We start from the raw sequence: 13515 nt of genomic DNA on the forward strand, positions 1-13515 counted from the left end.
ATTGGCGATCAAAAAACCTCACACGGACAGAGTGGAACGTAACTTTAAAATAATCCAAGAGCAATCTCGCCGATTCTCATATCTTGTGGTTTGGTCTAATTACGCACAACATGCAGACCAAAAAATCAGGTAGATAAACAAAAGGCATGGCGGCTTGCGCGGGTGTAGTTCCGTTTACTCAATGCAGGATGTTAATTTTAAGTCAAATTCGCCTCTCCTGTTGCAAGCGAACATTTTCAAACACCCCTAAGCGACTGACACCTAGTTCCGGAAATACGAAGTAAGTGCTGCTGCTATAGAAATAAAGACGCCTCTGCTCACGATTTTTTTTTTTTCAATATCGCTGCGTTGTAAATGTCACCGTAGAAATGGTGTTTGTCAAATTGGAACACTGTAATTTTTGCATTCGGCACGGCCTGGTACGGCCCTCCAGGTATTTAGTCGTTGGTTGCCAACATCACAATAAGCGATCTGCATGGGTGAATACGTCTAATGGCTGTTGAAACCCATTGCCGAAGTGTGTGCACGAACCCTCTTCTCATTTCTATTGAGTCATTTTACAGGAGTGTGTCTCTGTCATTCAAAGTTATTACACCAAAAGCACATAAGCTAACCAACCACTCTTTTGCTGGAGGGCCGTACATACAGGGAACCGCAGTGGTAGCCGTAATAGCAGGCGTCACACTTCTGTGTATATGCTGGAGGTAGTGTGACGGGCTGTGCCTTGAGACTGGCGCTAGTGTCGTCGCAATATATTACGTCACGGACGTACTATCGATGCGTGTTTTCTATCGATGAGGGAGGGATTACCGGGCATGACAACCAACGACAGCGGGACGTAGTGGGACTCAGCAGACTACAGCGGAACAAACTGGGACTCAGCCTGACATCAACGGAACATAGTGGGACTCAGCCGACAACAGCGGGAGTCGGGACATCGTGGGGCTCGGTCGGTCCCAGCGGGACACAATGGGACTCAGCCTGTCCCAGCGGGACAAAGTGGGACTCAGCTGACTACAGCGGGACAAAGTGGGACTCAGCCGACTACTGTGGGACATAGTGGCATAGGCGGCGGAACGGGGAGGGCACCGGGGCACAGTGCCCCCTTTGATTTTGGCATTTTAACATAAGCCTTATGGGTGTTGCATGGAAAGAATGGGACCAAAAGTCGGCAGTGCCCCCTTTAATTGAAGGTGTTCCGCCGCTACTGCATAGTGGGACTCAGCCTCACCCAGCGGGACAAAGTGGGACTCAGCCGACTACATAGGCGGCGGAACGGGGAGGGCACCGGGGCACCGTACCCCCTTTGATTTTGGCATTTTAACATAAGCCCTATGGGCGTTGCATGGAAAGAATGGGACCAAAAGTCGGCAGTGCCCCCCTTAATTGAAGGTGTTCCGCCGCTACTGCATAGTGGGACTCAGCCTGTCCCAGCGGGACAAAGTGGGACTCAGCCGACTACATAGGCGGCGGAACGGGGAGGGCAACGGGGCACCGTGCCTCCCCTTGATTTTCGCATTTTAACATTAGCCCTATGGGCGTTGCATGGAAAGAATGGGACCAAAAGTCGGCAGTGCCCCCCCCTTAATTGAAGGTGTTCCGCCGCATACTGACTGCGGGACATAGTGGGGCTCAGCCGACTACTGCAGGACATAGTGGGACTCAGCCAGACTCAGCCGACTACGGCGGGACAAGTTGCGATTCAGCCGACTACGGCGAGACACAATGGGACTTGACCGGTCCCAGCGGGACAAAGTGGGACTCAGCCGACTACTGCGGAACAAAGTGGGACTCAGCCGACTACTGTGGGACATAGTGGCATAGGCGGCGGAACGGGGAGGGCACCGGGGCACAGTGCCCCCTTTGATTTTGGCATTTTAACATAAGCCTTATGGGTGTTGCATGGAAAGAATGGGACCAAAAGTCGGCAGTGCCCCCCTTAATTGAAGGTGTTTCGCCGCTACTGCATAGTGGGACTCAGCCTGTCCCAGCGGGACAAAGTGGAACTCAGCCGACTACATAGGCGGCGGAACGGGGAGGGCACCGGGGCACCGTACCCCCTTTGATTTTGGCATTTTAACATAAGCCCTATGGGCGTTGCATGGAAAGAATGGGACCAAAAGTCGGCAGTGCCCCCCTTAATTGAAGGTGTTCCGCCGCTACTGCATAGTGGGACTCAGCCTGTCCCAGCGGGACAAAGTGGGACTCAACTGTCCGACTACATAGGCGGCGGAACGGGGAGGGCAACGGGGCACCGTGCCTCCCTTTGATTTTCGCATTTTAACATTAGCCCTATGGGCGTTGCATGGAAAGAATGGGACCAAAAGTCGGCAGTGCCCCCCCGCCCTTAATTGAAGGTGTTCCGCCACATACTGACTGCGGGACATAGTGGGGCTGTGGTGCGCCTGCGTTATTCGTTGCCTCGTCACGATGATGCAATAACCACGTGTGTCGCCGGCCGGCACGGGAGTCCCCGGGCCGGCGCAGACCGATTCGCGCGCCGACTTGTTGTGAGTTGTGACGTCGCTACCCCCCCCCCCCCCCCCGGTGCTGGGGGCGGCCCAGGGCGCGCCAGTGAACCTTGTACCCTTTCACGAGGCGACCAAGGCCATCTATAGAAGGTACAGTCACTCCCCCGCCGACCAATCAGAGACAGATCCTGAGTGACGTCATCCCTGATGCTCGCAAGGGGTACTCCATTCCTTTGCAACGTAAAAATGACTAATTTCATTTGAAGATTATTGATGGCACTCTACACATACCGCTCAACCGTTGATGTCAATGGAAAGCCCAACTAATTTTCTAGCGACAAAAAAGAGCAGCAATATGCTAAGAAATGGCCGGTTTTGAAGATATAGACGATTTAAGAACCCTCTGCAGCAGCAGGAAAGCAACGTAAAAATGCATCGAGCTTATATTTTTACTTTGAATAAATCATTTTTCAGTAAGTTTTTAAATATGTTACAGATTTATGTTACAATTTTATTACAATATTTTCATTATTTGAAACTTTATTTAAAAATAATATTTTCAAAAACACTAGCTGTTGGCAAGTAGCTTGGCAGCGATTGTGGCGCACCGCGCCATTAATTGTCCTGAGACCCCCTTATGATGTCATCAAAAGTGGAGTGACATGGGCCTGGAGGCGACCGCGTGTCTGCAGCCTGCAATGCAGTGATTCTGCTGACCAATCCGCGCTCGATCCGCCGCCACGTTGTCTCCGAGTGTTTCTGCGCATGTCTGGGGTCCGGCCCGCTGCGTCGGGCCGCGCGCTCCCCCGGCATTCTAGGCCTAGCTCTTGACCCGAGCAGACGCGTCACGTCTGGCTCCATTAGGGCCGTTCTGTCCGGGATTTAGAACTTAAGATTAGCAGGGCATATTTGGCAAACTTGGATTTCGCTCTCGTCTCTTCGTCACTCCACTGCATGATTCGTTGTTTCGGTTTTTGACTTGGTTTTGGAACTTAAAATATAACAACCCGCTCTTTTGATTAATTCTTTTACTTGGGGCCGTATGGATCGAACTGATTGAATTTTTGGAACACGCACCAGGTTGATATTTTCCATTTCTGATTAACGTAAAATCCAGTCACTGATATGTGGTGAACAGCCCCACAGCACCACATATTGGTGACCCCGACGTGATTCTTGTTCGATTTTTTTCCATACTTCCGGGTTGTCGCCTCCGCTCATTCCCGAATCAATTATATTATATTATTCCCCCACATGGATTGCTATTCCGTCGCTCCACAGTGGCTTCTGCGCCACTTTTCCATGATGGTTTCTGTGCCATCTCTCCGCCGTGTGATTAGTTAGGCATTTATCTTCTCGGTGATTTTATTTCGGCGTTCCATTGGCTCTTTCGGATTTTGCACTCGGTGTTTTAAATTTTAATTGTTCAGTGCATTGCAAACACCGGCTATACTTTAACGATCATGACGAACGAGGGCACGATGGAACCCGCTCATGCTGAGCCGGTCCATCATGTGTCGATCAAGCCGCCGGTTTTTATGGACACCGCGGTTGACGGCTGGTTTGCTATTATGGACGCCCAATTTAACATTGCCAAAATTACCAACTCGCAGACCAAATTCTACCACGTTCTCTCTGCCCTGCCTCCGGAAACCATCTCGCACATTCCGCGTGCTGTCTTGAGCAACAAAAATTTCTCTGAGCTACAGACAGCCGTCACTGACATGTACGAAAAGACAAAGCCAGAGATGTTTGAGAAACTGATCAGCAAAACGCGTCTGACGGGCCGACCCTCACTCTTTCTAAGCGAACTCAGAGAGGTGGCCGACAAGGTTGGTGTCGGAGACGATCTCGTTCGGCACAAATTTATCCAGTCGCTACCCACAGGCATTGCTACGGCCCTGGCTTCTCAGCGCGAGCTCTCACTGTCGCAGTTGGGCAAACTCGCGGACGAACTAATGCCTCTTGTGCAAAACTCAGCTGCTAACATGGTTCACTGTCAGGATCAGGACCCACAGTCTGACTCACAGGCGTTCCTTGTGGCTCAGCAGCACCCAAGGTACCACAGGGCCACTCAGTCGCAGAGCCGAGCCGCCACACACTCCCCTGCTCGTGGTGCTCGTGATTCAAGGACGTCTCTCGGTCTCACGCCGTTCCACCCTGACCAGAAGCCGAAAGTATGCCGGGCTCACGTGTTTTTCGGCAGCAGAGCACGCACTTGCAAACCATGGTGTCACTGGCCCGACAAAGCTGCTGATCTGACCATGCAGCCGTCCTCACGAGCTGCATCTCCCTCCCGTGCAGCCTCAGAGTCGGGAAACGAGAGGAGCAGGCCGTAAACGCAGCCCTCGGCCTGCCGCTCCTTAGGGTAACAGCCAAGGTGAATGATCAGCCCCTGAAATTCATCGTGGATACTGGCGCTGGTGTATCCCTGGTTCCGCCCTCCTATGTGAATGGAACTTTAATCCACCTGTCCGCTGTTTCGATCACGACTGCCAGCGGGCAGCCACTGCGCGTGCATGGCGAGGCCACTCTCGATATTGTCCTCCCCACACTCAGACGCAGTTACACATGGACATTTGTAGTGGCTGAAGTGACAGAGCCACTACTCGGTAACGATTTTCTCGCTCACAACTCGTTGGTTGTCGATTGTGGTTCCCAAGTTCTCCGCGACTCCACCACTCTGCTCTCTGCTCCCGGTGTACCGACGACCGGGGAGTCTGTTCATTTGGTGATAAATGATCTTGCTCAGGTGCCTGAGGCAGTGCGGCCCATCCTAGAGGATCATCCCCCTGTTCTCAGCCCTAACCAGCCGGATTACACAGACTCGCCAATCAAAACCACTCACTTCATCGACACCGGCAGCGCTCCACCCACGTTCGCCAGCCCACGCAAGCTGCCGCCCGACAAACTAACCGCAGCAAAGCAAGCACTCGATGTGCTGCTCAAAACAGGAGTGATTCGTCCGTCTAGGTCCCCGTGGGCCTCACCCATCCACATGGTTCCGAAGAGTACCCCTGGTGAGTGGCGTGTCACCGGTGATTACCGCGCGCTCAACGCCGTAACCAAACCGGACCGTTACCCACTGCCGCACATTCAGAGCCTCTCAACCAAGCTCCACAACGCTCAGTGGTTCAGCAAAATCGATCTGCTCCGTGCATATCACCAGGTGCCTATGAACCCCGCTGACTCAGAGAAGACGGCCGTCACCACGCCCTTCGGCTTGTACGAATACGCCTTCATACCAATGGGGCTTCGCAACGCAGGTGCCACATTCCAGAGGGTCATGGACGGCATCTTCCGAGACGTGCCGTGCGTGTTCGTCTATCTCGACGATATTCTGGTATTTTCCGAGAACCAGGAGCAGCATGAGAAGGATTTGCGTCTCGTGTTCAGCAGGCTGGCTGAGCACAAGCTTCGCATCTCGCTGGAGAAATGCGAGTTCATGAAGAAGTCACTCATTTTCCTCGGTCATGACGTCACCAGCACAGGTGTCACACCTCCCAAGGCCAGAGTGAAGGAGATTCTGGACCTCCCTCTACCGCATGACTCAGAGTCACTGCGTCGCTATCTTGGACTCATCGGCTTCTACCGGCGTATGATTCCGCGATTCGCCGATGTCACGTTCCACCTGACCGAACTGATTCGACTCAACCCAAAAAGCAAAGAACTGACGTGGACAGAGGAACAGACTCAGGCGTTCAGTGACAGTAAAGCAGCGCTGGCTGGCGCCTGCACTCTGCCACACTCAGTGCCACACTGCGAACAGTACGAGCTCGTTACTGACGCATCACAAGTCGCAGTGGGTGCCGCGCTCCATCAGATTGTGGACGGAGTACCCGTTCCCATTGGCTTCTTCTCACGGAAGCTCAGTCAGGCCCAACAGAAGTACGCCGCGTATGACAGAGAGCTACTCGCGGCTTATCTGGCCACACTCCATTTTCGTGACATGATCGAAGGCCGCCACGTTATCCTGCGAACAGATCACAAGCCACTCGTGCGCGCTTTTCACAGCCCGCACACGGCTAAGTCTGACCGCCAACAGCGCCACTGGTGTGTCGTCACGGAATACATCACGGAGGTCTCGTACATTCGTGGCAGTGACAACGTGGTGGCGGACTGTCTCAGTCGCCCGGTAAATGCAGTGTCCCTCGATGCATGTGACCTCCATTATATCGCGGCGGCTCAGAAACAAGAAAAGGAGAGAGACGCCGACAGTGCCGATTCAGAGCACCAGCATGCCGAGTCAGGTTCAGAATCGCGCTCAAAGCCGCAGGACACCTCCCGATTTGAGCCAGTAACACTGTCTGGCGACATCACAGTCCTGTGTGAAACCACTGGACCACATCCACGCCCGTACGTACCAGAGGCATGCAGGCGCGCCGTGTTTGATCGTTTCCACGGCCTGTCACACCCGGGTAGGAAAGGCACCACCCGTCTCATCAGCTCTCGCTATTTCTGGCATGATATGCGCCGTGACATTGCGCGATGGGTGAAGGAGTGTGAAGCATGCCAGGAAGCCAAGGTGCACAGGCACACTCGTTCTCCGCCCGATCGGTTTGACGTGCCCTCACAGCGGTTCGAAACTGTACATATAGACATAGTCGGGCCGCTGCCCCCGTCAGTACCCCACGGGCACCCCTTCACCGCGCCATTTCGTTATTTGTTGACATGCATCGATCGCGCCACGCGTTGGGTCGAGGCCGTGCCGTTGGTCTCGATCACCGCGGAAAGTGTAGCCTCTGCTTTCCTCGACACTTGGGTGTCCCGATTCGGAGTTCCGCTGCATGTAGTCACAGACCGTGGTTCCCAATTTGAAGCGGAAGTGTTTGCGCACTTGTCTTCAATGATAGGTTTCCATCGCCTCCGAACCAATGCTTATCATCCGACGTGCAATGGAATGGTGGAACGGGTCCACCGAACGCTCAAAGCCGCGATCAGGGCGCGCCGGCAAGAGTGGCTGCGCGCGCTACCAGTAGTTTTGTTAGGTATAAGAGCTATGCCAGCAGAGTCGGGTTTTTCGGCATTCACTGCCGTCACAGGCGCGCAGGTGCTGTTTCCCCGCTGCGCCGTCGAGAAGGTCCCCGTCGGGACAAAGTACGTCCAAGAACTGGCAAAACGTATGTCAGAAATCGATTTCGTCACACTCTCACAGGGCTCGAACCACGCCCGCACACCACCGACGCACGTGCCACCCGATCTCATGACATGCACACACGTGTGGGTACGCGTTGACCGCGTGCGGCACTCTCTGGAGTCCCCGTACCGCGGCCCCATGCGAGTCATCAGACGCAGCCCTAAAGTGTTCACGTTGGAGCTGCCGACTGGCGCCCACGACACTGTAAGCGTCGACAGACTCAAACCGGCACACATGCCGCCACCTGCGGACACGCTTGGTCCGGGTAGTACCGAGCCTATGGCTCCGGAGCAGCAGCCGTCACCGTCGACCTCGCTCGGGCCCCTCGCCACTGGGGCACCCGACGAGCCGACACAGACGCCGACGACTACAAGACCGTCCAGCAAGAGGACTTCAAAACCTGGAGTGACGTCTTCCGCATCGCCGGACAAGGACGACAAGCCGTCCGCGGCTGCGCCGGTGCACACCCGCAGCGGCCGCCGCGTGCAGTTCCGGCCGCAACCGGACTTCCGATATTTTTAGTGCGCCCGCGTACGTGCGTTCGAGGACGATCCTGATCGCGTGGCGCCGACAGTGAAGTGATAACTGCGTCGCGCGGTGTAGTGATTCTTGCGTCGCGCAGGACCGTGCAGTGACAACTGCGTTGCGCCGTACCGTGTAGTGATTATTGCGTCGCGCAGTGAAGTGTTGATCGCGTCGCGCACCGAGTGACGTGAAAAGTGATCGTTTTGGCTTATCGTGTATGCGCTCCGCGCTGAGGCGGTGAGTACTGTGGTGCGCCTGCGTTATTCGTTGCCTCGTCTCGATGATGCAATAACCACATGTGTCGCCGGCCGGCACGGGAGTCCCCGGGCCGGCGCAGACCGATTCGCGCGCCGACTTGTTGTGAGTTGTGACGTCGCTACCCCCCCCCCCCCCGGTGCTGGGGGCGGCCCAGGGCGCGCCAGTGAACCTTGTACCCTTTCACGAGGCGACCGCGTGTCTGCAGCCTGCAATGCAGTGATTCTGCTGACCCGCTCTCGATCCGCCGCCACGTTGTCTCCGAGTGTTTCTGCGCATGTCTGGGGTCCGGCCCGCTGCGACGGGCCGCGCGCTCCCCCGGCATTCTAGGCCGAGCTCTTGACCCGAGCAGACGCGTCACGTCTGGCTCCATTAGGCCCGTTCTGTCCGGGATTTAGAACTTAAGATTAGCAGGGCATATTTGGCAAACTTGGATTTCGCTCTCGTCTCTTCGTCACTCCACTGCATGATTCGTTGTTTCGGTTTTTGACTTGGTTTTGGAACTTAAAATATAACAACCCGCTCTTTTGATTAATTCTTTTACTTGGGGCCGTATGGATCGAACTGATTGAATTTTTGGAACACGCACCAGGTTGATATTTTCCATTTCTGATTAACGTAAAATCCAGTCACTGATATGTGGTGAACAGCCCCACAGCACCACAGGGCTCAGCCGACTACTGCAGGACATAGTGGGACTCAGCCAGACTCAGCCGACTACGGCGGGACAAGTTGCGATTCAGTCGACTACGGCGAGACACAATGGGACTTGACCGGTCCCAGCGGGACAAAGTGGGACTCAGCCGACTACTGCAGAACAAAGTGGGACTCAGCCGGTTCCTTAACCCGCGCCCTGCTGGGGGGGGGGTGTTTGAACACCCCCCCTTGTGGTTTTTCGTGAATATCTCAAAAACGGCGGCGCGGAGCGCCGCCGTTTTTGGTACACCTTATCATCCATCAATTCTATACATGTTGTGAAAATTTCAGACCAAGGTCATTCAAGGTCAGGTCACCAGGTCACTTGAAGTGACCTCACCTCATAAAAAGTTTCAATGTCTGTCATAGCTACACCGAGTGACCGATCGCTTTGAAACTTTCAGCGATTGCTAAGAGCAATAGCATGTACAAGATGTATATCTCAGAATTTTGATATCGATGACCTAAGGTCAGGTCAATTTTGCGACCTCCCCATTATAAGTCAATGGGAGAAAATTGAAATGCGCCTCTTTTGGATGAAAGACGTTATAAACACTCCCAAACACCGAATTACAAGTGGTTTAGACACACTGAACATGAAAATGGTGTCCGTGACCCTTATTTATGCCCTGAGGTCATCTTAGGTCACGAATGGTATCTAACAGTTTTTCGCAAATAACTTTTGATAGAGGCATGCTAGAGCGATGAAAACACCTTAGATGTGTTCAGCTCGACGATACGGATCGACTGATATGCAACATGACCCTTTCCGGTCAGGTCATGACCTTGACCTGATGTCAAATTTTCAAGTTGACCTTTCAAGGTCAGGTTATAGTCCATTCGATGCGTCTTGACGAGAGGAACACGATGCCGGTAAAAGTAAGCTCGTAAAAGGCTTGGGTCAAAAGTTATTGCAGAAAAACTGTTTCCGGAAAAATCGGCTATTTTTGCAGTTTTTGCCCCCTGCAGGCAAAACCGTTGACGTTAGGTCAAATCTGAGAGCATTATTCAGAAAGGGCGTTATTAGGGCTATCGAATGCGCTTTTCCGCGGCGCTGTAGCTCTATTGGTTCCCGAGTTAGGGTAAGTGGCCCCTATCACGCACACCTAACAGGAAAACTACTCGTGTGACCTACTGACGCCTGTAATGTTGACAAGGTTGGTACCAGTAGTTGTCCTAAACATTTCTTTGTTTAGCCCGGCATTTGCTTTTCAGCGGTTTCCTATCATTTATGATATATAAGGCCAAACGTCGACCAACTCGCGGTGTGCGCTTATAGAGCATCAGTGCTGTTATTACGCACATGCACATGCTTCAAATGCGCACAGGAAGAGATGACAGGATGGGGATCAAAATCATCGAAATAAGTATGGACAAATCGCTTTATTTGAAAGTGCCCCAGACTCGGTCTCTCCGGCCGAGACCCTGGGTCCGGTCCTACCGCTCGAGACCCTGGGCCTAGTCCCACCGCCTGAGACCCCGGGCCCGGTCTTACCGCCCGACAGTCCGAGACCCCGGCCCCGGTCTCACACCTGAGGCTCCAGGCCCGATCTCACCACCCGAGACCCTGGGCTCTCCAGCCGAGTCCCCGGGCCCGATCTCGGTGGTCGAGCCCCGGGCCAGGGCGGAGTTTCACGGCCGATAGCAGCACACTGCCAGCGCATTTCGCGAGCTGATGTCACAGTTTGCAGCTGTGTTGGATATACGAGTTTGTTGGTCTCCGTGGAAACCCAATTTGACACGTGTGCAGGCAGCGCGCTGCTAGCGGCCGTGAAACACCGCCCTGGAGTCACCGTCCGAGCCCCCGGACCTGGTTTTAAATCCCTTGGCTTTTTGTCAAAACGCAGGGGATCATCAATCTTCCAGAACTCTGTCAAATGTTAACGTATCACAGTAATGCGATTTAAACCGTTCCCTCTAAAAAGAAACGTTAAAAAATCCATCTGATGTATGTGCATTTATGCAGCATGGCACCTGTGCGTCATTGGAGAACCAGCTGCCCTAAACACGCACGCTTCACATTCAGCCCTTTCCTGTCTTCCTCGACGCATTCCAGGTAATACACGTATGATCAAAGAAAACACTGACTTATTGGCCACAAATTGATGCCTGATAATCTATCCGGTATATTTATGGTTCCGTGAAAAATTAATGCACACCGATACACGCATTATTATATCAGGCACTTTTTCAGCGTTAAAAATCAGCACTTCCTTTACAAAGCATGCTATCATTACTTACCTTTTGATGCGAGAACGCTGAAACAACTGCCCGCCGCGGCACAAATGTCGCCAGAAATCGTTTTCGGTCGATTTATGCTTTCTACACTTCTGCTTGGGCAGCTATATTAAAAAGAGTCATTGGTGTGCGTGTTTAGGACGTGTGCGTGATAGGAGCCACTTACCCTATGCGTTGGCTTCTTGCAAGTTTTCGACATTCGACCTGGAAATCGGCGAAATTTTGCCTTCAATGACCTCTGGTGACCTGACCTTTGACCTGACCAAAAATTGACCGAAGTGATTTCGTCATTATTTTTTACGCTCTTTCGAACGCCGCCTTCCGCGTATCGCTACGTGGCCCAGGAGCCGAGTTACAAGGGGGGGGGGTGTTCAAACACCCCCCCCCCCAGCAGGACGTGGAAATCCAGGACCCCCAGCCGGGCGCGGGTTAATTGAAGGTGTTCCACCACCACTGTACAACTGTGCTATTGTTTGCGTGCTGGTGGCCATTGGAGAAAGAAAATGTAGCGCAAAGTATAAAGGAATTATACATGTCTGCCCCTAGGATGAAGATTATGCATTATTCATCTTACCGTCAAAGATATTTTTCCAAAACTAAAATCGCGCTATTTTTCTGTTCTGGTTGCCTCCCTAGATCCCGTCCTTGGTACTTGCTTACGCTCCCTCTACGTGAATGAAAGTCACACTCACGTGACTACTAACTACACGTTTGCGCACAGTAGGTACTAACACACCTAGCCCGAGGGCCGGACCGTAGCGGGGAAGGGTAGAACGTCAGAGCTCCAGCGCAGTAGAGGTGGTAGTGGCCCGTATCATAAAAAGGCTGGCGTACGCAAAACGTTCAAAACGACGAAATTGACATTCGCTGACAAGTCAATCGCATTGATAATCGCTGAAAAGGTTTCGCTCCAATGTCGCTCGCTGAAATGACGCTCGCTCAAATGTCGCTGGCTGAAATGACCAGAACCGGTTGTCACCAGATGTGGCGAATGGCGTCACAGCCACACCTGCAACGGTTCGTTAAGCGTGAGCAGTAGAGTTCAAGCCAGCATGGGCCTAAAGTTTTTTGTGCATATAAGCTTCTTATACTTAGCTCCTCAATCTAGAGCCACTTCTCTCAAGCTTCATTTATTTTAATTGATGCTAATACCTATTGTGCAAGTCGTTATTGCATTTCAGCTCGATGATCGGTAAGAAACTGCAATCAGAAAGGAAAATTGAGTGCTTCGGCAGTAGGCACTTAATAGATATTTATACAATAGATATTTAAAAGATAGACACGCCAATAGATATTTAAACCTCGCCCGTTTTGACATTTTTTCAGCGTCTTACATATAACGGAGGGGCAGCCCCCAGCCGTTCGGCCCCTGATAGAGCTATAGGGCTTCACGGACAAAAAAAAAATTAGCGTGCTGCCCGTGGCGAAAGAAAGCCGATGGTTTTTTCTAGATTTACGTTATAGGTCAGGTTAATAACCCTAATGCACGGGACATCTGGTCCTGCTAGATTTTTTTTTTTTGAGGTGAGCATGGCTAGTTTGAGCATAATTATGAATATTATGATGTTAGAAAATGACCTTATGCTCATGATACAATGAAATGATATTAAAATAAGTCCAAAAAGTATTATGATATATTTCGACTTGCGTCGTCTTCAGAATGTACATTTTCGGAATTGTCGACGAGCAAATTCAAATCCTTTCAAAATAGCGTGCAACATTTTTGTGAGATCTCTGGCTAACAAATTACAGTCAGGTCATACCTTTGATAAATTTTAACAGCGTACAATACAATGCTCCAATATCACTGAATAAGAATTGGATAAATATTGTCAATGCTACACAATACCTAAAAGTAACACAGGCATATGCTATTTGTGCAGCACGCCAAACTCGCGAAAATAATGCAAAACCTATGCAGAGTGATTGGCATGATAAGATGCATTCATACACTTAATTACACATGTTTCAGGTGCGTACAACTAATACATACACACAGCAGAGTAAACATGACACCAGTGTAGAGCTCGCTAAGGTGGTGCATGAGTGGAGGGAGGGGGACGCTGTCAGCTGCGTCTACCCCAAATCAAATTAGTACAAATGGCGATGAAAGACGCAACAAGCTCTTCAGGTGACACAAATAATGCGAGCAAAAAGAATGGATAAGCCAATAGAGACATGCTGACAAAAAAG

General features: G+C 51.9%; 1 protein-coding gene across 1 annotated transcript in view; it reads left to right on the top strand.

Moving 5' to 3' along the window:
• The first annotated feature begins 126 nt into the window (after window positions 1–126).
• Window positions 127–13515, top strand: part of LOC122364343 (corrinoid adenosyltransferase-like) — an 83138-nt gene continuing 69749 nt past the window's right edge. Inside the window, exon 1 of the mRNA XM_043334633.1 lies at window positions 127–280. Within this exon, the coding sequence (XP_043190568.1) occupies window positions 147–280 (134 nt within the window). The 5' untranslated portion in view covers window positions 127–146. The remainder of the gene's footprint in view (window positions 281–13515) is intronic.

Source organism: Amphibalanus amphitrite, unplaced genomic scaffold (assembly GCF_019059575.1).
Source record: "Amphibalanus amphitrite isolate SeventyFive unplaced genomic scaffold, NRLGWU_Aamphi_draft 000670F_arrow, whole genome shotgun sequence".
NCBI lineage: Eukaryota > Metazoa > Arthropoda > Thecostraca > Balanomorpha > Balanidae > Amphibalanus > Amphibalanus amphitrite.